The sequence below is a fragment of the Ovis aries genome, chromosome 4, assembly GCF_016772045.2.
Source record: "Ovis aries strain OAR_USU_Benz2616 breed Rambouillet chromosome 4, ARS-UI_Ramb_v3.0, whole genome shotgun sequence".
Classification (NCBI taxonomy): Eukaryota; Metazoa; Chordata; class Mammalia; order Artiodactyla; family Bovidae; genus Ovis; species Ovis aries.
The window spans coordinates 28,194,338-28,220,273 of NC_056057.1; the positions used below are offsets into that span (position 1 = coordinate 28,194,338).

The following is a 25,936-nucleotide window of genomic DNA, read 5'->3' on the forward strand; positions in this document are numbered from 1 at the left end:
TGACAGGGATAGCTCTGTATAGCCCTAGCCTTAACCTCTTATCTGCTTAGAAAGAACAGTGAAAAGAAACACTTTACCCTCAAGTAATTCCTGTTTTTTTTTTAAATTTATGTTATTGAAGTATAGTTGATTTACAATGTTGTATTCATTTCTGCTATACAACAAGGTGGTTCAGTTATACATATACATGTATATATATATGTATATATATGTACATCCTTTTCATCTTCTTTTTCATTATGGTTTATCAAATATAGTTCTTTGTGCTATACAGTAGGACCTTATTGTTTATCATTCTGTATAGAATAGTTTGCACCTGCTAATTCCAAACTCCCAATCCATCCCTTTCCCAACCCCTCTCCCACTTGGCAAATCACACTCTGTTCTTATGTCTGTGAGTCTGTTTTTGTTTCATGGATAAGTTCATTTGTGTCATATTTTAGATTCCACATATAAGTACTGCCATATGGTATTTCTCTTTCTGACTTAGTATGTTGATCTCTAGGTCCCTCCATGTTGCTGTATATGGTGTTATTTCATTCATTTTAATGGCTGACTACTATTCCATTGTATGTGTGTTTATACACTACATCTTCTTTTTCCATTTATTTATCTATGGACATTTAGGTTGTTTCCATGTCTTGGCTATTGTGAATAGTGCTGCTATGAACATTTTCCCCCAAGTAATTCTGATAATTCCCAGGACTAACTCACCTGAACAGCTTGGGTCTTGTACCACCCCTGAATCAGTCACTCTGAGAGAGAGATAAATTGTTCCAGGGAGCGCAGGTGGGGATCCTGCCTCACTTGTCCACCCTGGAAGTTGGGATGGAGTTTATAGAAGCTCTCAGAGGACCTGCACTGAGAATGAAACTCTAACCAGTGTTCATCCTAAAGCACAGCTCTGAGCCTATCGACTCTTCTCCAGAAGCATTTGTGAATTTTCACACATGCCCTAGGCCATTCCTCAGTGTGATCTTCAGATCTGAATTACCTACCCATTCTTAAAAAATGATTTTAAACACTGCAGTTTATAGGAAGTTTTTGCAAATCCTCTGCTTTTTCTGGTCTGAAACCCCAATGCTGAAATCTTTCACAGTTCATCTCTCTTAAAATGTCCTTGCTACTTACGTCATACAAACACTGCCCTTCTGGAATATTTTATAATTAAATTTATATGGTAGTAAGCTGGGCTGGAAGAAGCACAAGCTGGAATCAAGATTGCTGGGAGAAATATCAATAACCTCAGATATGCAGATGACACCATCCTTATGGCAGAAGGTGAAGAGGAACTAAAAGGCCTCTTGGTGAAAGTGAAAGTGGAGAGTGAAAAAGCTGGCTTAAAGCTCAACATTCAGAAAACGAAGATCATGACATCTGTTCCCACTTCATGGGAAATAGACGGGGGAACAGTAGAAACAGTGTCAGACTTTATTTTGAGGGGCTCCAAAAGCACTGCAGATGGTGACTGTAGCCATGAAATTAAAAGATGCTTATTCTTTGGAAGAAAAGTTATGACCAACCTAGATAGCATATTTAAAAGCAGAGACATTACTTTGCCAACAAAGGTCTATCTAGTCAAGGCTATGGTTTTTCCTGTGGTCATGTAGGGATGTGAGAGTTGGACTGTGAAGAAAGCTGAGCGCCGAAGAATTGATGCTTTTGAACTGTGGTGTTGGAGAAGACTTTTGAGAGTCCCTTGGACTCCAAGGAGATCCAACCAATCCATTCTGAAGGAAATCAGCCCTGGGATTTCTTTGGAGGGAATGATGCTAAAGCTGAAACTCCAGTACTTTGGCCACCTCACGCAAAGAGTTGACTCATTGGAAAAAAAAAACTGATGCTGGGAGGGATTAGGGGCAGGAGGAGAGATGGCTGGATGGCATCACTGACTCGATGGATGTGAGTCTGAGTGAACTCCGGGAGTTGGTGATAGACAGGGAGGCCTGGCGTGCTGCGATTCATGGGGTCGCAAGGAGTCGGACACGACTGAGTGACTGAACTGAACTGAACTGAACTGAATAGTAACATTGGTTACATGTGCTAGATAACATTTTAAGTGTCTTATCTATATATCACTTGTTTCCATACAATAACTCTTGGAATACATCTTGCTATTTGTCACCAGTTTTTATAGACAAGGAAACAGTCACAGAGCATTTAGTAATTTTCTTCAGTTATCATTTTACTAATATGAACGGTAAGTGTAATGCCAGGCTTGAAGACAAAAAGTCTTATTTCAGAACCTGGTCTTTCAGCCTCTGTGATTTGTACATAAGTAAGTGGTAAGTGGTATTAGTATCATTGAAAAAGGCAGTTTTGCTGAAGTTTAAGCACCATGTTAATTCATCAAATATAAGTAGTGAATTATAACAATTTATGGTGTACCATTTGTAATTTAACTTCAGTCCAATGATGCTGCTCCTCCTGCTAAGTTCTTCAGTCGTGTGCGAATCTGTGCAACCCCATAGATGGCAGCCCACCAGGCTGCCATCCACAGGATTTTCCAGGCAAGAGTACTGGAGTGGGTTGCCATTGCCTTCTCTGAGTCCAATGATAAATAATGTTCAAAATATTTTAGGAATAATATTTTGATTATCCTTCATAATTTCAACTACTACAGACATTTTTCATTGAAAGCAAATTATTTAAAGCCACAAATTGATGTATTCTTTGTGCATCTAAATATTTAAACATTTGTAAAAGTTAAACTATTCAAGAAGTTAAATATCAATTTTAAGTTAGATCTTCCAGTTGTTTTTGCCACAAATAAAAGAGCTAATTAATTGATCAGTGACAGAATTCTGAGAAGCTGGAAATATAAAGTTAACCAAAGTATACTTTGTAGTCACAATGCAAGAAAATATTTTTCAAATCTCCTAGATGTCTTTAGGAGAATCAATAAGCTTGTGGCTACAGAACTAATAAAAATACTTTTTATGTTTAAATATAACACATAGTAGAAACTTTACTTATTAAATTTGTCATGTTATTTATTTATACTATAGTTATAAGAAAGCACATATGAAAATATTTCTCCACCTTTTAGAATGCTTCTCAGTGGTAAAGAATCTCCCTGCAATGCAAGAGAGGCAGGAGATGTCGGTTCTATCCGTGGGTCAGAAAGATCCGCTGGAGTAGGAAATGGCAACCTACTCCATTATTCTTTCCTAGAAAAACGCCATGGACAGAGGAGCCTAGTGGGCTATACAGAACTTAGCGACTGAACAACAGTAAAATACATCCATTATGTTTTCCATTTCCATTCTGTTCAGTTCAGTCACTCATTCCTGTCTGACTCTTTGTGACCCATGGACTGCAGCATGCCAGGTCTCCCTGTCCATCACCAACTCCCAGAGTTGACTCAAACTCACATCCATCGAGTCAGTGATGCCTTCCAACCATGTCTGTTGTTGCCTTCTCCTCCTGCCTTCAATCTTTCCCAGCGTCAGGGTCTTTTCCAGTGAGTCAGTTCTTCTCATCAGGTGGCCAAGGTATTGGAGTTTCAGCTTCAGCATCAGTCCTTCCGATGAATATTCAGGACTGATTTCCTTTCGGATAGACTGGTTGGATCTCCTAGCAGTCCAAGAGACTCTCAAGAGTCTCCTCCAACACTGCAGTTAAAAAGCATCAATTCTTCGGCACTCAGCTTTCTTTATAATCCAACACTCACATCCATACATGACTACTGGAAAAACCATAGCTTTGACTAGATGGACCTTTGTCAGCAAAGTAATGTCTCTGCTTTTAAATATGCTGTCTAGGTTGGTCATAGCTTTTCTTTCAAGGAGCAAGCATCTTTTAATTTCATGGCTACAGTCACCATCTGCAGTGATTTTGGAGCCCAAAAAAATAGTCTGTCACTGTTTCCATTCTTTCCCCATATATTTGCCATGAAGTGATGGGACCAGTTGCCATGATCTTCATTTTTTGAATGCAGAGTTTTAAGCCAGCTTTTTTCACTCTCCTCTTTCACTTTCATCAAGAGGCTCTTCAGTCTTTGTCGCTTTTTGCCGTAAGGGTGGTGTCATTTGTGTATCTGAGGTTATTGATATTTATCCCAGCAATCTTGATTCCAGCTTGTGCTTCATCCAGCCCAGTATTTTGCATGATGTATTCTGCATATAAGTTAAATAAGCAGGGTGACAGTAGATAGCCTTGACATTCTCCTTTCCTGATTTGGAACCAATCTTTTGTTCCATATCCAGTTCTAACTGCTGCTTCTTGACCTGCATAAAATTTCTTGGGAAGTGGGTAAGGTGGTCTGGTATTTCCATCTCTTGAAGAATTTTCCACAGTTTGTGGTGATTCACACAGTCAAAGGCTTTGGCATAGTCAATAAAGCAGAAGTAGATGTTTTTCTGGAACTGTCTTGCTTTTTTGATGACCCAGCAGATGTTGGCAATTTGATCTCTGGTTCCTCTGCCTTTCCTAAAACCAGGTTGAACATCTGGAAGTTCCCTGTTCGCATATTGTTGAAGCCTGGTTTGGAGAATTTTGAGCATTACTTCGCTAGCGTATGAGAGGAGTGCAATTGTGCGGTAGTTTGAGCATTCTTTGGCATTGCCTTTTTTTGGGATTGGGATGAAAACTGACCTTTTCCAGCCCGGTGGCCACTGCTGAGTTTTCCAAATTTGCTGGCATATTGAGTGCAGCACTTTGACAGCATTGTCTTTTAGGATTTGAAATATCTCAACTGGAATTCTATCGCCTCCACTAGATTTGTTCATAGTGATGCTTCCTAAGGCCCACTTAACTTTGCCTTCTAGGATGTTTGGCTCAAGGTGAATGATCACACCATCATGATTATCTGGGTCATGATCATTTTTGTATAGTTCTTCTGTGTATTCTTGCCACCTCTTCTTAATATCTTTTGCTTCTGTTAGGTCCATACCATTTCTGTCCTTTATTGTGCCCTTCTTTGCATGAAATGTTCCCTTGGTGTCTCTAATTTTCTTGAAGAGGTCTCTAGTCTTTCCAATTCTATTGTTTTCTCTATTTTTTGGATTGATCACTGAGGAAGGCTTTCTTATCTCTCCTTGCTGTTCTTTGGAACTCTTCATTCAAATGGGTGTTTCTTTCCTTTTCTCCTTTGTCTTTAGCTTCTCTTCTTTTCTCAGCTATTTGTAAGGCCTTCTCAGACAACCACTTTGCATTTCTTTTTCTTGGTGATTGTCTTGATCACTACCACCTGTACAATGTCACAAACCTCCGTCCATAGTTCTTCAGGTACTCTGTCTATCAGATATAATCCCTTCAATCTATTTCTCACTTCCACTGAATAATCATAAGGGATTTGATTTAGGTCATACCTGAATGGTCTAGTGGTTTTCCCTACGTATACATATATGTGTAAACAACATCCATTATGTTTTCCATTACCATTGCATGTACATCTATGTGCATAATAACTTTCTTTTGGGTCTTTTACCAGGATCATGTTTGTCTTTCTTGAAGAATTAATGTACTTACTGCAACTATACAATTCTTTGTATTTCTCCTTTTTCTCTATCAGAAACTAAGCTATTCAGTTTGTTCAGTTGAAGTTGCTATGCTTAGCCTATGCAGAGATTTTCCCTACCTGTGTATTTGGCTTATTATAATATACACTTTATATTACAAAGAACTCTATATTAATTGTAGAAATATAATACAAATCAACAAAATAGAAGCACCTGTAATTTCTATGTTGGTACCATAACATTCCTTTTGATGTCTTTTAATTTCAAGAAGAGATAAGAAAGCCTTCTTCAGAGATGAATGCAAAGAAATAGAGGAAAAGAACAAAATGGGAACAACTAGAGATCTCTTCAAGAAAATTGGAGATACCAAGGGAACATTTCATGCAATGATGGGCTTGATAAAGGATAGAAATGGTATAGGCCTAACAGAAGCAGAAGATATTAAGAAGAGGTGGCAAGAATACACAGAAGAACTGTACAAAAAAGATCTTCATGACCCAGATAATCATGATGGTGTGATCATTCATCTAGAGCCAGACATCCTGGAACGTGAAGTCAAGTGGGCCTTAGAAAGCATCACTACGAACAAAGCTAGTGGAGGTAATGGAATTCCAGTTGAGCTATTTCAAATCCTGAAAGATGATGCTGTGAAAGTGCTGCACTCAATATGCCAGCAAATTTGGAAAACTCACCAGTGGCCACTGGACTGGGAAAGGTCCATTTTCATTCCAATCCCAAAGAAAGGCAATGCCAAAGAATGGTCACACCACCGCACAATTGCACTCATCTCACATGCTAGTAAAGTAATGCTCAAAATTCTCCAAGCCAGGCTTCAGCAATACGTGAACCATGAAATTCCTGATGTTCAAGCTTGTTTTAGAAAAGACAGAGGAACCAGAGATCAAATTGCCAACATCCACTGGATCATGGGAAAAGCAAGAGAGTTCCAGAAAAACATCTATTTCTGCTTTATTGACTATGCCAAAGCCTTTGACTGTGAGGATCACATTAAACTGTGGAAAATTCTGAAAGAGACTGGAATACCAGACCACCTGACCTGCCTCTTGAGAAATCTGTATGCAGGTCAGGAAGCAACAGTTAGAACTGGACATGGAATAACAGACTGGTTCCAAATAGGAAAAGGAGTCCGTCAAGGCTGTATATTGTCACCCTGCTTATTTAACTTATATGCAGAGTATATCATGAGAAACGCTGGACTGGAAGAAACACAAGCTGGAATCAAGATTGCTGGGAGAAATAGCAAGAACCCCAGATATGCAGATGACATCACCCTTATGGCAGAAAGTGAAGAGGAACTAAAAGCCTCTTGATGAAAGTGAAAGTGGAGAGCAAAAAAGCTGGCTTAAAGCTCAACATCCAGAAAATGAAGATCATGGCAGCCAGTCCCATCACTTCATGGGAAATAGATGGGAAACAGTGGAAACTGTCAGACTTTATTTTTGGGGGCTCCAAAATCACTGCAGATGGTGATTGCAGCCATGAAATTAAAAGACGCTTACTCCTTGGAAGGAAAGTTATGACCAACCTAGACAGCATATTCAAAAGCAGAGACATTACTTTGCCAACAAAGGTCCATTTAGTCAAGGCTACGGTTTTTCCTGTGGTCATGTATGGATGCGAGAGTTGGACTGTGAAGAAGGCTGAGTGCTGAAGAATTGATGCTTTTGAACTGTGGTGTTGGAGAAGACTCTTGCGAGTCCCTTGGACTGCAAGGAGATCCAACCAATCCATTCTGAAGGAGATCAGCCCTGGGATTTCTTTGGAAGGAATGATGCTAAAGCTGAAACTCCAGTACTTTGGCCACCTCATGCGAAGAGTGGACTCATTGGAAAAGACTCTGATGCTGGGAGGGATTGCGGGCCGGAGGAGAAGGGGGCGACAGAGGATGAGATGGCTGGATGGCATCACTGACTCGATGGATGTGAGTCTGAGTGAACTCCGGGAGTTGGTGATGGACAGGGAGGCCTGGCGTGCTGCGATTCATGGGGTCGCAAAGAGTGGGACATGACTGAGCGACTGAATTGAGCTGAACTGAACTGAAAATTTATACTTAAAAAACTCCAGAAATGTTTTCTTCATTTCTTTTATAGCTCATTATTATGCTTCTTTTGATTCAGATGATAAGTTAAACTGTTTTCTGCCTTTAAGATAACTGGACTATTTGTGAAAACACATAGGATAAATACAAATGGAAGGCATGTTTGTTTATGTATTTGTTTTATAATCATTAGCAATTTTATTCTCCAAATTATTTCATTATACTGAATATTATATCATTAAGATCATGATGTGTTTAATGTTACAAAATATTTATTGAGTTTTAAAAGCAAATACGGGAATATTAGTGCAGAGATGGTTCCACAATATAACCTCAACAATGTTTAGGTGGAGAGTTAGGGAAGAACAGAGAAGGCATAGTGCTGAGGAGTGAGCATCTTATGGTGAAGGATCTATTTTAGACAGCACAAAGAGAGACTTCTAATCATGTCGTGCCAGATCCTGGAAGCCCATGTGAGACACAGTTTGCAGTAATTCACTGTCCCTTGAAGCCCAGGGGAAGAAGAGGAGCCAAAAAGTCAGTGCAGTGCATTTTTATGTATGAGATTAACATGAAACAATAAAACCTTTAGAGAGAGAGATGAGTTGGCTATTGTGTGCTGATCTGAATAAAAGGAGAGAATAAAAGCACAGAGGTTAACCAACTAACTTTTGTAAAAAATACAACTCAGCTTATAAATGTATCCAGGTTCACAGAGCAAGGAAACAACAAAGGTAGAATTCTAATTCCAGTCTTTCTGACACCAAAATATGTAGGTATTAGCAAGCACTGTAGATTTCACTAGAGATGGAAAGGATGATAAAGACAATCAGTATAAAGATGTTGCGGAAGGTCATTCCTTCTGGCTTGAGAAGAAAGTTGATGATTTTTTTTATTATATTGATGAAAGGTTGGAATATAACATATGAAATGAAATTAAAGTTCACTGATTGAAAGTTGGAGTTTTCTTGGATCACTTACTAGAAAACTTAGTAAGATTTTGAAGTTTGGACTCCTTTAGAAGAAAAAGGTTTGTGTCTGTGTGTTGACAGAGAGAGGGAAGCAGAGAAGAAGCAGAGAGGGAGGGAGGATATGACTATGAATGTTTAGCGAATTGGGGGGAAGCCTCAGGGAGAGCTGCAGGGTAGGAAAAAGTTAAGGAGGTAGGGAATTCAAAGATGAAGAGCTCTGCTAAGAAGGTAAGAAGAGCAATGACATTTTGGTTATTGCAGTGATAGGTATTGGAAACATCATCTTACCTTTCATTTGGTTAGAAATAAGGTATTAAGTGAATTATACAATTCAGAGTCAGTAGGGTTAATCATAGTGTTGAATGACGTGCGAACGCCGGAAAATACTCTATCAGAGAAAGGAAAGGAGATATTGCCATATAAGGCAAGACCATGATTATTAAGGTTTCCTCTCTATTAAGGAAAATTTAAAAAATAAAAAATCAGGAAATTTATGATTACAGTGAACTTTTGAATTTAAAAAAAATTCAGTATTAAAGTTTGAAATTTTAGGTTGATAAGAAGGAAGTCATTTTGAAACGTGTTGGTATAAATTATATTAAAATATATAGTTTAAAAGGTTAGTGTATGCTAAATGTATCATTAGAAGGAAATTAAAGATGGGTAGAGTTGAATAGGAATTTAGTGATTGAGGTGGATGGTCAAGGAGACATCTTCCTCTGACACTGAATATAGTCTGCTTTTCTGCTACATCACAGAAAGAAGATTGCAAAGGATGCAGAATACTGGGAAGATCAGTTCTTAAATTTTGTCATTCTCAGTTTCAATAGCAATCTTCTAGTTTATATATGCCAAAGAAAAGATAGTTTTTAAAGATGTCCCCTTCCATTTTTCTGAATGAGATGGGAGAGGAGAGCAGACTTTTATTCAGCACTAATTCTGGGCCAAAAACTGTGCTCACTCTGATTATGAGACTGTGGTTGCTTTCAAGGAGCCAAGAGACTTAGTGATTATCCCCCTAAGGCAAGCAACTTCTGTCTTCTGATTAATAAGCCCCTTCTATAATGTTCCAACACTCAAATCAATCCTTTGTCTAAAAAAGTAAAAATTTAAATAAATTATTCTTGTTTTTCCATCCTTCTTTTGTTGTCAAAATTTGAACTTATTTCATCATCATCTGTGTATATGAGGTCAGAATAATGATATTATTAGTTATTCTCTTAGGTTATGATGTTATAGAAATGAATACATCATCTGATTCAGCTCTATTTCTCTTCTGTATAAGGCTTCCCTTGTGGCTCAACTGGTAAAGAATCCCCCTGCAATGTGGGTAGACCTGGGTTCAATCCCTGGGTTGGGAAGATTCCCTGAAGAAGGGAAAGGCTACCCACTCCAGTATTCTGGTCTGAAGAATTCCATGGGCTGTATAGACCATAGGGTCCGAAAGAGTCAGATGTGTCTGAGTGATTTTCACTTTCACTTCACTTTCACTTCTGTGTCAGTATTCTTAAAGAACACCAATGATTACAAATCTCCAAGTCAATGGATTTTTCTCAGGTTTCCTTTTTATTTTTTGTGAATTTAAGCCTCATTGACCAACTGTTCCTCCTTTAAATGTTAATTTTATATGCTGTACTTCCGTTCATCTGCACTCTCTCTATTTTCATGACTATATCCTTCATCCCTTAATGCCAGAAAACTTGGGATTTCTATAGTTCAGTTGTTTCTTCTCTGCATGTTGTTCCATTGTTTTAATTTCCCCATGCTTTAATTATCATCACTCCCCTAAAGGCTTTAATTCTAGCTCTCATTCATTCTAATCAATAGGTATCTCCAATAGTAGAGCTTACCCCAGCTTTCTCATTCCTACAGTAAACAGATTGATCAGAGCCATCTTGACATTTTTTTGTTTAAGTTCTTTCATTTGTGATCTAAACCCACATCTGTAACTCTGAACCCTTTAGTGGATTCCAGGCTGACATTTCCAAGATGTGCTGCAGTTAGTTTAACCTACCAGGCAAAGAGTCGGACATGACTGAGCGACTGAACTGAACTGAACTGAACTGAACCAGGTTTAAAAGTTGACCTTCCATCTTCCACATATAATCAAAACTATGTTTTTCCAGTAGTCTTATATGGATGTGAGAGTTGAACCTTAAAGAAGGTTTAGCAACAAAGAATGGATTCTTTCCAACTGTAGTGCTGAAGAAGACTCTGTTGAGAGTCCCTTGGACAGCAAGGAGATCAAACCAGTCAATCCTAAAGGAAATAAACTCTGAATATTCATTGGAAGAAGTGATGCTGAAGCTGAAGCTCCAATACTTTGGCCATCTGATGCAAAGAGTTGACTCAGTTTCCCTGGTGCTGGGAAACATTGAGGGCAGGAGGAGAAGGGGGCAACGGAGGATGAGATGGTTGGATGGCATCATCAACTCAATGGACATGAGTTTGAGCAATCTCTGGGAGATAGTGAAGGACACAGAAACCTGGCCTGCTGCAGTCCATGAGATCCCAAAGAATTAGACACAACTGAGCGACTGAACAACATCCTCCACCTCATAACTTGCTCATCACCTGATTTTTCTCAGTTCTACTAATACCGCTCCCCTAATTATGCAGGTTTGACTTTTGTTTTCCTCTTTGGCTCCATCATCTTCTCTCTCCTCTTGTCCAATATATCCCTGAGTTAAAAGCTTTCCCCCACCAGTTCTTTCTCTTTTTTAGTGTAGGAATCATCTTTTCTGATATGTATTCTTTCTTTTCATAGTATCTAGTATATACAGCCTTGCACACAGCAAATGCTCAAGACATTTTTGTTAGAATGAGCATCTCATTCTCTTTCTTGTATATCTGTTGTTAGTACTTGTTCAGAAATGTTGAATCATAATTAAAGTCAATAAAATGAGAATCAGAGCTATATTCTCTTTTTTCCACCCGTAGCTCAAGTACAACATTTAAACGACCTGAATTCGAATCTGCTGGTTAGAAAAACAGTGCTGTTCTTTGAGTCCTTATAGAACATAAATTCAGTGAAAATCTGCTCAAACCACAACTCTAATTAAAGGTTTTAGCTGCCAAATAATATATTCTGGTTAAAGCCAAGTTAGTATTAAGGAGTGTTTCATGAATAACAGCACAAGCTTTATACTTTGCTTTTGATTTTCTCATGGGAAACTCATGTAAAGGAGAATGATACCTCCCTGTTGACTTTAACTTTTAGAAATGCAAAGCATGCTGAAATTGTACATAATTCTCTTCTAAAGAAAAGGAAATAGCATTTCAATGGTTTTCCTCAGTGTCTTATTGAGTTATGGTAGGGCACAATTATGTCTGTTAAATTGATTTACCAGATGGAAGGTTACATTTTATATTTAGCTGATTAAGTTGTAGGAGAGTAGAATTGTATCTCATACCATAAAGATCATATATAAAGGTAAAAAATATTTTAATTGAGTACATTTTGAAAGTGGCTAATTGGAGATTTAAACTGTTTTTCCCCTCTTCTATTACTTACATTGCAGCAAAAGGGGAAATTGTTCTTAGCAATAGGCTTTATACAGTTGTTATTGGGCTTAATAACTTAATATCTCAAAAGGAATCTGCTTTGAAAAAATAAAATGTTCCCACTTGAATGAGTTTTAGCTTCGTTTGAAGCTATTTAGAATGTACAAAGTACTCAGCATTTGGGGTTTAAAATAAATGATCCTTAACTTACACCCTTACGGAACATTAACAGAAAAATTTTAAAGAAATAAGCTACATTTTTGTCTTTTACTTTCTTTGTTGGATTATTTTACAAATAAGTAAATATGCTAATTAAAATCTTACCTTTGTATAAAAATGATATCTGATATAGTATTAAATATTAATTTTAAGCAAATTATTGTCTTGGTATTTCTGCTAAATGATGGTCATGTATCATTAATAGTTTTCTTTAATATTCTACTTTCTTACCTAAAACAAACAAACTATGTACATGTATATATAGCACAGTGCAATCTGATCTAGTCAGAACCAGTATTTCGGACTATTCAGACTTCCAAAGCAGTGCCAGGTTTGGGATCCTTTAGACTGCTCTGTTGACTTCTTATGGCTCCTGTAATAAATTCACACAAACTTAGTTACTTAAAACAACACATATTTATTGTCTTACTGTACTTGGAGCAGGAGAAGGCAATGGCGACCCACTCCAGTACTCTTGCCTGGAAAATCCCGTGGGTGGAGGAGCCTGATAGGCTGCAGTCCATGGGGTCGCTAAGAGTTGGACACGACTGAGCAACTTCACTTTCATGCATTGGAGAAGCACATGGCAACCCACTCCAGTGTTCTTGCCTAGAGAATCCCAGGGACAGAGGAGCCTGGTGGGCTGCTGTCTATGGGGTCGCACAGAGTTGGACACGACTGAAGCAACTTAGCAGTAGCAGCAGCAGTACTTGAAGCAAGTCTGTCTCCTTACTTTTTCCAGTTTCTGGAGGTTGCCCACGGTCTCTGGCTTCTGGCCCCCTCTCCATCTTCAAACCCATCAATGACTAATTGGTCTTTGGTCTTTGTTGCACTGTATCACTCTGATACTTCTGCCTTTTCCATATTTTCAAAGAACCCTTGTGATTATATTAGCCCACCTGAATAATCCAGGATAATCTCCTCATCTTTAAACCTGCTGATTAGCAATCTTAAATCCATTTGCAACCTTAATATCTTTTTACCTTGTAATGTGACAGTCACAAGTTCTGGGGAGTAGGACGTAGACTTCTTTGCCCTGGGAACATTATTCTGCCTGACACAACTCCAGCATTTATTGTTTGTAAATTTTCTGATGATGGCCATTTTGACTGATATAAGGTGTTATCTCTTGGCAGTTCTGATTTGCATTTCTCTAATAATTAGCAGTGTTGGGCATCTTTTCATAGGCCTGTCAGCCATCTGTATGTCTTCTTTGGAGAAATGTCTGTTTAGGTCTTCTGCCCAGTTTTTGATTGGGCTGTTTGTTTTTATGACATTGAGCTACATGAGCTGCTTGTTGGTTGCATCATTTGCAAATATTTTCTCCTGTTCTGTGGGTTGTCTTTTTTGTTTGTTTGTTTTACTTTTGGTTTCCTTAGCTATGCAAAAGCTTTTGCGTTTAATTAGGTCTCCTTGGTTTATTTTTGTTTTTATTTCTATTACTCTGGGAGACCGATTGACAAAGATGCTGTTGTGATTTATTTTCAGAGAGTGTTCTGCTTGTGTTTTACTCTAAGAATTTGATGATATCCAGTCTTATGTTTCAGAGAAGGCAATGGCAACCCGCTCCAGTACTCTTGCCTGGAAAATCCCATGGATGGAGAAGCCTGGCAGGCTGCAGTCCATGGGGTCGTGAAGAGTTGGACATGACTGAGCGACTTCGCTTTCACTTTTCACTTTAATGCACTGGAGAAGGAAATGGCAGCCCACTCCAGTGTTCTTGCCTGGAGAATCCCAGGGACGGCGGAGCCTGGTGGGCTGTTGTCAATGGGGTCTCACAGAGTCAGACACAACCGAAGCAACTTAGCAGCAGCAGCATCAGTCTTACGTTTAGGTCTTAATCCATTTTGAGTTTATTTTTGTGTATGATGTTAAACAGTGTTCTAAATTCATTTTTTATGTATTTACACATCCAGTTTTCCCAGCACCATTTTTTGAAACGATTGTCTTTCCTCCATTGTATAGTCTTGCCTTGTTTGTCATAGATTAATTCACCATAGGTGTGTGACTTTATTTCTGGACTTTCTATCCTATTTCATTGATCTATATTTCTATTTTTTTTTTCTAGTACCATACTAGTTTCATGACTGGAACTTTGTAGTATAGCATGAAATTAGGGAGCCTGATTCCTCCAGCTCTGCTTTCTTTCTCAAAATTACTTTGGCTGTTGGGGGTCTTTTGTGTCACTGTGCAAATTTTAAGATTTTCTTATTCTAGTTCTGTGAAAAATGCCATGAGTAATTTGGGTAGGAATTGTGTTGAGTCTGTAGATTGCTTTGGTTAATATAGTCATTTTCATAGTATTGATTCTTCCGATGCAAGAACATCATATATCTTTCCATTAGTGTTGTCTCCAATTTCTTTCATTACTGTCTTAGAGTTTTCAGAGTACAGGTCTTTTGGGTGATTGCTTTTACATGGTTATAACTGGACAAGACAGAAGAAAATGAAGTAAACAAATGAAATAAAAGCTAGAGAATGATGTTACAGTTTTATGGGAGTGAGCTAAAAATTTTCAGATAAACATCAGAGATGAAAATTTCAAAGTAATATGTTTGAATAAAGTAGGTTGTACAGCATCTAAAATTTGATGGTGATTTACTCTGTTTACTATTCTAATCAATACTCTTGAACTCTTTAAAGTCAGAAGAATGGATATTATTGTCTATATTTTCAAGCAGGAAAATTGAGGCACAGAGACATTGGATAATAATAAAACTTGACACAAGTCACATAGTTATTATCACAGTCAAGACTGGAAAATAGCTCCAGACTCTTATGAGTACAAACAAGGTAAGTTCGTGCTGATAGCGCAAATGTGCACAATAAAGTTTAGATTTATGGTGATACTCAAGTAGTTATCAGAAGATTGGTATTAGTTTTCCAGCCATACCATCCTGACTCTCAGGTTTTCTGGAAAGAATTATGTGCTGTTCTACCATGTGCCCCCATCAAATATAGGGTCACCCCAGTGCAGATCTATAGGAGATAAATAAAACCATGAAATATGCATGAAAAATTACACTGCATACTTCATAGTTTTATTTATCTCCTATACTAGATGTATTATTTTTTAATTATGTGTTTATTTATTTAGGGCAGTGCTGGGTCTTCTATTGTTTATTTATTTATTTATTTGGGGTTGTGCTGTGTGAGCTTTCCTCTAGTTGTGACAAGCTTCTAATTAAACTAATTATTTTTTTTTATTTTTATTTATTTATTTATTTATTTATTTATTTTTATTTTTTATTTTTTAGTTTTTATTTTTAAATTTTAAAATCTTTAATTCTTACATGTATTCCCCATAAACTAATTAGTTTATTACTGAAAGAAGATTAATAGCATAAGTAATTTTTGAATTTTATTTTTAAGTATGAAATTTTAGAACTCAAGGACTTTTAGAAACATGCCCCTAGTCTAGTTTGTTTTATTGAAGTGATAATTCAAAATTTTGCTTTATTTTCAGAATACAGATTTTCAAAATTTATTTCTGCTTTTATGTAAATAAAATATCTTACATTTGAAAAAAATAAAGCATATAAGGGAATTAACATAGAAAGGTATTTTGTACGTGATGTGGATTTCCTCGATTCCAAACATGGTATTTTTGATGTTTGCCAGACAAATGAAATTCTTCTGGCATTCCACAGCTGATCTATAAGGCCTCTTGCCATGAAGTTCAACATCAAGAAATTCTTACAAATTAGAAAAGCTGAAGTTCAGCTAGTTCTCTTCTCAACAACATTTGAAACTCAATCTTTTACTCTAAGTTTCCTTTTATGCTTGAATATATGAGAACTTTTTTTTTTCATTCAATAGCTATAAAGACACACCATGAGTCTATGTTGTTGTTCAGTGCTGAGAAAAGACACAAAATTAATTAATGCATTTGCTGCCCCAAGTGATATGTGTGGTACAGTAGTTTCAGTGAAACAATGAGAGTTAGAGCCATATTGCAGTGGCTTGAAGTTAGAAAATGGTGGTGGCAAGTGTAAGGCTACTTTAAAAAAAAGGAAAAACTTTACTGTGAATTAAAGTATAAATGCAGAGAGTAGCTAATAATATCTGTATCTCATGGGGGCTTATTTTTATTTGAATCGGAAAGATCTTAGCATGTCTACATGCCAAGAAGAAAGCCAACATAAGAAGGAGTGTAAAGACACAGATTGAATAACCTCTGTTAGCATATTGAGTTATATTGGTATAATTGCCTAATTTAGCTAAATTTTGCTTGACATTTATTTTTGAAGCCTTATCTTCATTTAGTATTGCTTCCTCCTCCCCTCCCCCCCAACCAGGCTAGTGTATTTAATCTCCATCCCTTGAATTTGCCAATATCTTCCCCTGGACAGGGTTGCTTCCTCTGCCTGGAACTGAGCTTCCCTCCCACCCCTACCTGTCAGAATCTCTCTCAGTCCCAGGACTTACCCTCTAGGGAAAGGAATCTCTACCTCCCAGCTCCAAGGCTCCTCTTATACCTGTCATGTAGCAGTGATCACATTTAGTGTGTTATTTGTTCTTGCTAGGCCATGAAGGCCCAGGAGGAAAAATCTCTCTAGTCTATCTTTTGAGAAGTTGCCTCAGCACTTCATCACACCGCTTTTCCCATTCATTGATTCATTCATTCAGTAAATAACTAATGAATTTGACCTATGTAGTAGGCACTGTATAAGTGCTGAATAAACAATGGAAACATAGCTAGATATGTACCCACTCCTCACAGAACTTTACAACTTTGGTTCTCAGTATTATTTAATAACTCTTAACTCAATAAACAATGAAACCAACTGAACAGAATGTTGAATTTAACTATAAAAGTGATGAATTATCTCATCACTTATTATTATTTGTTTCTATTCAGAACCACAGTATTTGATTAAAATATTTTATCTGTTAAAAATGGTAATTTGTGCTTTAAATGTCATAAAATTTTTTGAAGTAATTATTTGTTCTTCTGTCCTAGTATTAAGCACAAAAATAAACCCCAGCATTGAGTAAGCAGTTTGTGTATTCCATCACTCAGTAGAGTTTTTCAGGGTGCTGCCTAAGTCAGCTGAGCATCAGGCACTGGAGAAAACACTGCGAGGAAAAGAAAACAGGGTTCAACACAAAGTGCTGCTCTTGGATTGAGGAAGCCCAGGGCTCTGTCATGGGCTTTCAGCTTTGGAGGTGCCTGCTCTGAGGAGTTGAAGCATTCATAGATGCTAAGGGAAATGCCACCAAGAGCTAATAACCCTTCTGTTCTAGGCTGAGCTTCTGTTTCCCAGAAAAAGTGAAAAGTGAAAGTGTTAGTTTCTCAGTTGTGTCTGACTCTTTTCGACCCCATGGACTGTAGCCCACCAGCCTCCTCAGTCCATGGAATTCTCCAGGCAGGAATACTGGAGTTGGGAGCCATTCTCTTCTGCAAGAGATCTTCCTGACCCAGGGATCCAACCTGGTTCCCCTGCGTCATGGGCAGATTCTTTACCATCTGAGCCACCAGGGAAGCTCAGCCTCCATATTGTTCTCACATACTTCTCTGAGGCCTGCTTCCCGGGTCTCTGTAATACTCCTTGCCCTTTATGGTGATTGATTTTTCCCCCCTAATCGTAAGAACTTGTCATTGTTGTTTTCATATGTGAGGAACCAAAGAATATTTCCATTGATGGGAGGAAATACTCAGAAATATACACATGGCTTCACAGCGATGTGTCCCACTGTTCTGTCTTTGAAAGTAAAACATTGTAGATCACCTAAGTGACCAATGTTATCAAAGGCTTAAATAAAATGGTGCATACTCACATGTATAGGTGACTAAGTAATACATGGCATATCCTTATAATGTATTTTTAGAAGAATATATAATTGGAAAAGATTCATGATAAAATTTTAAATGAAAGCAGAATAATCATTTTAAAGACTATATAATTACTGGAGAAAAACTCATAATGCATTAAGTGAAGAAACAGGATCTCATTTTCAAATACTTTTATATATACAACACAAAAGAAACATTATAGTAGGGTATACTCATTTCCCATTTCCAAAATGCATCCCATTTCCAAAAATTTCAAACATGTGTGAAATTTTGAGATGTATGTATGATTCACATAATTAGAAGAAAGCAGTAAATGTCATTATAAAATAAATATGTTATAAATTGATTAATATTTACCAGTGTGCTTTTTGAAAAAGAATAATTCTCTTTGAACAAATAGTGTCATAATTGATATGTTGTCACTAAGAGGATGGATGGATGTCTACATTAGTATTTCTGAATACTATTATAGTTTTTCCAGGAAATTACAGTTATATATTGCCATAAATGTAGCTAGCTATTAAAAGCTAAAATTTCCCAATAAATGAATTTTTAAAAAACTTTTACATATGAAATACATATCATTAACTGGTTGTAATTAAAAAGAGTTAGACTAGAAATTTTGTTCCTTGATATCAAAATGCATAAAATCTGATTCATAACATTAAATATTCATGTTATCCAAGCCCCTCAAAAAGCATAAGTTGTGTTAGATATACTCTTTTCTTCTGAATTTTAAAAATCCATAGGTTTGGTCTAATTATAAAATTTTTAAATTAGAGTAACCTATATTTTTAGATCAACTTTAGAGAATTTACACATGTCCCAAGTGTCAGTTCATAATTGTAACGACTGTTTGGTTGAACAGTTCACATGTGGCTAGGCATGCTACAGTGTTAGCATAAAATAGAGAAATGACTTGGGCAGGAACTATTCCAGGAAAGCTAATCTTCAGAAAGGATATTCCAAATAGAGTGAATGAGTGATAGATGATGCCTGCTTGGTTCCAAGTGACAGAATGCATTAATACAGAAATGCCAAGATAGGCCTCTGGGTGGGAAATAGCAGGTGAAATCTGGGTAGAGGAGGGGCTAGGTGGATAAACCGACAGATATCTATGTAGTCCTGCAAAGAAGAATAGACAGTGTCAGAGGAGGGATGTGACACTCACAATGGAGCCCCAAATGTCACTTATGATTGTGGTGCTAAAGGTGCAGGTGAAATAGTTGAATATCCCCAATATTCATTAACATAAAGATGCATTTCTTAATCTAGTACTTAATCTTGATAAATCATTAGTAATTTTAATTAATAATATCATTATCCATTACTCAATGAAAAGTCTTTTCTCCTATGATCACCTCTTTTATGAGAATTAAGAACTTCTTTATACCATGATATATGGTTATTGAATTTTTGTCTAAACTGTTGGTGTAAAGAATATTCACAAATTAGGATTAAAAATGAACAAAGACAAGATGCACAAAGTAGGTAATCATTCTTAGTAAATGGTAGTATATTTAAGACACACAGTCAATTGAGTAGAAATTATAAACAAGGAAATAAAAGAAGTGAGGAAAATGTGAAAAGTCAATCAGTAAACATAAAGTATTTTAAATATACTGAGTGAAAGATCAGAAAAGGACCACTGTTACTTTTGTTGTTATTATAGATAATACTGCCCTAGGCAAAAGGAATAAACCACTTGTAGCCTTCTGTCTTTGTGCGTGCATGCTAAGCTGCTTACCTTTTAATTTTATTCATTCTTCGTCTTTTATATATGGACATAATTATACATTCATTTATTCAACATCTATCTATTGACCAACTTTTTTGTGATGGCCAGTCAGTTGAACTAGGAACTTCATTCAACCCCTTTAATCTTCCACCCTAGTGTATCTATATATATCATCTCCAATAGATGACAAAATAGCTCATGGAAATCCCAAAACTCACCCAGAATTGCCGGGTGTTAGTACATGAAATAGTTAGCACTGAAATCTGAGTCTACCGTCTGTCTGTGCCAGAGACCTGTTTGCCTCTACAAAAGATAGCTTCTGTGTTTGTATATTTATACATATGCAGAGTGACACTCCCACACTCACATATGCACTCCACACATCAATCTCTTGGTGAAATGACAAGTCTGGACCTTATGACTTACTGTGCTTTAGAATCTTAATTTTTTAACCTTTGAGTCTGCTACCTAACTTTACTGCTCTTCTCATTGTTTATTTTCACACTGTTTGACACCCAAGTTCATTTTGAACTAGGGAGATTCGTATGAGAAGAAAAGATTTCAAATACATTTAACTCGTGAGGCATTTTTCACATGTTTTCTGTTTCCTTTGTTCACTTGTTTTTTAAGCAAAAAGAGAAAAAAGTTTTAGTTCTCTCATCTTTAATATTTTTTTCATTTAAATAATGATAATCAACTTTTCATGCAGTGTTTTCATCTCAGCAAACAAATACATTCAGTGGGCACACACACTAAAAGTTTGCCTTCTGTTTTTGTGATTGATTGAGATGTAGAGAGTGATGGGTGTGGGGTAAAAATAGAAAGGCAATTAGTGCAACTAGGCATGAATTACATTCAAATACAAGCAAAATGTCTCCCCAGTTAGTGATCTCTTTCTGGGCTCTTGAGGATTTTCATCCCATTAGTAAGTCACTGGAATAGAAATCTTCAGTCTTTGGGGAGACCAGAGCATTGAAAATGGAATTAACTCTTAACTGCAAACTGAGTCAGCGCAATAGGTTATTAATTCTACTGCCTGGGTATATGTCATGCTGAGTTCGATGTGTGGGCTTCTGAAATGTTAGGAGTGAGTTTATAAAGCATTATGAGGACTAAATGATGGTTATTTATCATTCCAACCTTGGCCTTCACCACCAAGATACTAATACTTCTGGTGACTCAAAATCAGAAATGAAATACAGGCGAAAGTTTTTGCTGAAACCAATAGACTTAGCCTTTTACTTAGAAACGTTGTGATTTTTTCATAGCCAATGGAAGTTGACTAGCTTTGATTTGAATGTTTTAAAATAAAATTCTAAATTTAAAATATATTGAAATATTTACTATTTTAAGCTACCTGTAGCACTCCCTGGTTTCTGATAATCTTTTTTTTCTTCTGATACTCTCCTACATCCTCTTTGAGAATTCCCAAGATATCATTATCCCCTTTATTTCTCTCTGTGTAGAACAATTAGTAACATCTTCCATTTCCTGATTACTTACCCCAGAGTTTTCACACTTGGCCATACCATTTGGGTCCAGATAATTCTTTGTTGTGGGGCTGTCCTGTGCATAGTGGGATGTTTAGCAACATCCCTGGGCTCTACCCACTACATTCCAGTAGCAACTCCCCATACTGACAATCAGAGTATCTCCAGACGTTCCCAGATGTCCCTGGTGTCAAAAATCTTTGCCAACTGAGAACCACTGGTTTATCTTCTACTAGATATTATTTTGTTTGACTGCATGATAACTTTGCAAAATATGTACAACTGTGTTAATCAGAGCTTTGGCAAGTAACAGAACCCACATAATGTGGGTCATAGGCTTTTATGAAGGGACTGCTTACAACAGCTTGGGAATGTTGAGGCATCCAGAAAATAGCTACAGCAGGAAACCATTCCCACTCCTAGTGCTGAAGAAGCACAGAGAAGAAATAAGGTTGCTAGAGTGCTGGGAAAGCTGGAACCATCGAACGGAGCCTTCAAGAGGGAGATGAAATCAGGAAGAGACAAAGCTATACCTCACAATGCAGCACTATAGCAGAGAAAGCATAGGATACCTGACCTCGAACTCCTTAATTCTTCGATCACTGGCCAGTCTTACCAATAAATAGGCTGAGTCCAAACAAGACCCAACCAGCAAAGGAATGGGGTGATGCAACCCCAGGATTTGGTCTTGTGATCTCAGAGGAAGAAGGAAAATGCAGTCTATTGGGACATATGGAGGAAAAAACAGGAAAAACAAACTATCTCCATTTTAACATGAGAAACTGAGATTTAAAGATATGAAGTAATTCATCCAAAGCCAAATACTGAATGCATAAACAGGCACTGAAAGCACATCTATTTCACTCCATAAACTACAACGGTATCTTCATAGCCGACTTTCATGAATGAGCAGACTGATAGTAGATGATAGATGTGAAAACAAAATCCCATTCTCATACCTACTCTGATGTCCACTTTTTTTTTAATGTTGACTATAGAAAGCTACTTAAAAGATGAATATCCAGCTCATTCTCAAATAGATATGTAAGAACAAAAGCTTTCTGCTGACCTGTGAAGTCATTTTCTGAAAAGCTTATGGAGTTCTAGGTTTCCTGTAGAATGTTTAAGTGGCATATGATGATTTTCCAAGCTGTTGTCACATTTTCATCTTTACTGCAGATATTCTGCCCTGGCTAGTGCAATGTGTGAGGAGAAGGAGGACTAGACTGGGTATCAGGGGATTTGGGGCTCAGTCCCAGCTCTGTCATTCCTAGCATAACCTGGCAGTAGCAGCAATAATAAAAATTACCTAAACCAAAATCACTGCAGATGGTGACTGCAGCCATGAGATTAAAAGATGCTTGCTCCTTGGAAGAAAAGCTATGACCTACCTAGATGGCATATTAAAAAGCAGAGGCACTACTTTGCCAACAAAGGTCCATCTAGTCAAGGCTATGGTTTTCCAGTGGTCATGTATGGATGTGAGAATTGGACTATAAAGAAAGCTGAGCGCCAAAGAATTGATGCTTTTGAACTGTGGTGTTGGAAAAGACTTTTGAGAGTCTCTTGGACTGCAAGGAGATCCAACCAGTCCATCCTAAAGGAAATCAGTCTTGAATATTCATTGAAAGGACTAATGCTAAAGCTGAAACTCTAGTACTTTGGCTACCTGATGTGAAGAACTGACTCATTGGAAAAGACCCTGATACTGGGAAAGATTGAAAGCAGGAGGAGAAGGGGACGACAGAGGATGAGATGATTGGATGGCATCATCGACTCGATGGACATGAGTTTGAGCAAGCTCTGGGAGTTGGTGATGGACAGGGCAGCCTGACGTGCTGCAGTCCATGGGGTCGGTCGCAAAGAATTGGACACGACTGAGCTACTGAATTGAGCCCAAACCTTTTTCTTCCCTTTTGCATTCACCCAGATCTTCATAGTTATTCTTAGTTATCTAGTCCTGTGGCCAAAGTTCTGTGAAATAAGGAAGATGTTAAGAGTTTCATATTTGAATTCACAAATGTAGAGCCAGACTCAGAAAACAATAAAATTGCACTGAAAATCTCATGGGTGGGATGTGTGGTACCAATTCCACATATTCCTGCTGAAACATGGTGCCTTTTCTACTGCATCTTTCAAGTGATGGATCAATTGGTTTACTCCCTCTGGAGAGCCAGTCTGTAACATCTGAATCCATTAGAATTCATCATAAAGTCATGTCTAGATCAAGATCTAAAAATCTGTGCTTTTTATCCTAGGCTTATAAGCAAGACGACAGCAGATGCCAATATATTAATAGTTAGCATATAGGGATTCATTTTTTTAATTTGAAATGGAATATATTTATTAACCTACAACTTGTCAGAGACAAAGTTGGTGTTTTTAAAGGCATTTAAAAATAAATATATGGGGATGGGTGTGTGTATGTTAGTCACTCAATCGTGTCTGACTCTTTGCGACCCCATGGTCTGTAGCCCACCCAGCTCCTCTGTCCATGCCAGGCAAGGATACTGGAGTGGGTAGCCATTCCCTACTCCAGGGGAATCTTCCCAACCTAGGAATCAAACCTGGGTCTCCGGTGTTGCAGGCAGATTCTTTTCCATCTGAGCCACCAGGGAAGCCCATGTATGGGGGGTGAGGGTGGGGATCTAAGTGAAATAGTATATAGTTCCATCTTTTCCCCTTTATTCGCAGGTATGTTGGATGCTAGTAGTTCAGATTCAGTCTTCTCTGCTAAAATCAAGTGGGTTAAGGAAAATCTGCACTCCTGGAAAGTCTGGCAAGAACTTTAATCCTTCCCCCAAACTATTACCCTTCTTTGCTTCAAAGTGGAAGGCCCAGGAAGTAAGACCTTTGCAGTCTCTAGTCACTGGGCTTCTTGTACTCATTCCTGATTTCTACCCTTATCTCCTGCCCATTTTCTACTTTTACAATATTTCCAGGTCCCCCCCTTTTTTTTTACATTTTTAGTGTTTGGGGGCATAAAATCAGCTGTAAACCCACCCCCACCCCCCATCACAATTTAACTTTTTAATTTCCTCTAGCCAGTTCCGAGAAAATCTAGGATTCTCAGTCCAAGGTAGACCTAAAAAAAGAGAGGTGAGTGAGAGAAGAACAAAGAGGAAACTAAAGTATTTTATATCAAAAATAAATGAGTAATAGAAGATTGTAAATTTTACTTTTGATATCCTCTGTAGTTGGGCAGAACTATAAAATTCCTTCAAAGAAATCATTTTATCTGCTCCAGAATTCTAGCTACATGATAACATTGTATCTGATATATGTGATTAGTAATGCTTTGGAAAAGCAGTTTATATTTGTTCTGCTGTTCCTACATAAAGAAAGGTTGAAGAGCAGTATTTTCAGTGTTAGAAGATTAGATGTGAGCTAGGTTATCTGGGTACAGATGCTGGCTTCATCATCCCTTTTTACTGTGATGACTTTGGGCAAGTTACTTACATCTCCGTGTTTTGGTTTCCTCACTGATATAATCAAAGTGTAAGTAGACTCTGTCCCATTAGATTTTCTGTGGTTAAAGAAGTTAATATTGGCAAAGATTTCAGGACAGTAGTGGAACATAGTGATCACTATATAAATGTTAGTTGTCTTCAGAAGCATTGTTTTCCTAATTATCATCATCATCACCGCCTCCATCATCATTGATTTCTACGACAGAATCAATCCAATGTTTCCATTCTTCTAAAGTATAGTCACTTCAAAACTTAATGCATGAAGATAAATTATAGAGCATCACTCTTTAGAATAGTGTAACCAAAGTAACACATATGTATGAATAATATGCTTTTGTATTTTGGAATATATAACCTAACTCAGAACTTTACCTATAAGATTTGGCCACCCTTCCTTTCTAATTGACTGTGTATTCACTGTATACAAAGCTTTACTCAAGTGATTCTACTTGGTTGGTGTTATTATATCAAGTGTATTTTCCCAGGATTTCAGGTTAGAAACTACTGACATTGAAATATTTCAGGAGTCAGAATTAGACATAAATTATTTTCTGCAGAGGTGTCTTCCTATTACCAGAAGTCAGCCAAGAGTCTCTAAAATCACATTAGGGTACCGTTTTTAGTAGTTCTTGAGTTTCACCCTTGAGAGAATTAAAAGAACTGACAGTAAAGTATAATAAATCTTATTCTGACCCAAACACTCTCAGTCATTTAACTTCCTGTTAACAATCCCAATTCTACTAGATAAAATAGGTAGAAAGCGTATTTTTTACTCTTTTCACTTTACATTTAGAGATGTAGCATAATATTTCACGTTTCATAAAAATAATTATGACATTTGTCTGTTTAATTAATTTATAATAATGCCTTATTTACATGCTTGGGTTTTAATTTGACATGAGAAGGGACCAAGGGTGAGCCTTTATTATTAGTAGTATTATTACACAGGAGCAATTGGCTCTCCATTTTTTAATTTTTATCTATTTTCTTTGTCTCAATTCCCAGCCTCTGAGCCCAACTTGAAGGTGCGGTCCAGGTTAAAACAGAAAGTGGCAGAGAGGAGAAGCAGCCCCTTACTCAGGCGGAAGGATGGAAATGTTGTCACTTCATTCAAGAAGCGAATGTTTGAGGTGACAGGTAATTGAGGACTGGGTAGATACACACTGGAGGAAAAAAAAAAAAACTGCTGCCAGTAGGAATGAAACAAAATTAGCTTAGAATAAATA

The 25,936-nt window shown here is 37.3% G+C and overlaps 1 protein-coding gene across 25 annotated transcripts in view; it reads left to right on the top strand.

The window, feature by feature from the left end:
* Window positions 1-25,936, top strand: part of HDAC9 (histone deacetylase 9) — a 1,063,328-nt gene that overhangs the window by 614,279 nt on the left and 423,113 nt on the right. For 16 of the 25 annotated variants that reach the window (XM_042248291.2, XM_060414369.1, XM_042248293.2 and 13 more), the window contains 1 exon segment: window positions 25,716-25,847. The exons of the other annotated variants lie outside the window; for them this stretch is intronic. In XM_042248291.2, coding sequence (XP_042104225.1) covers window positions 25,716-25,847 — 132 coding nt within the window. 25 annotated transcript variants of the gene reach the window in all.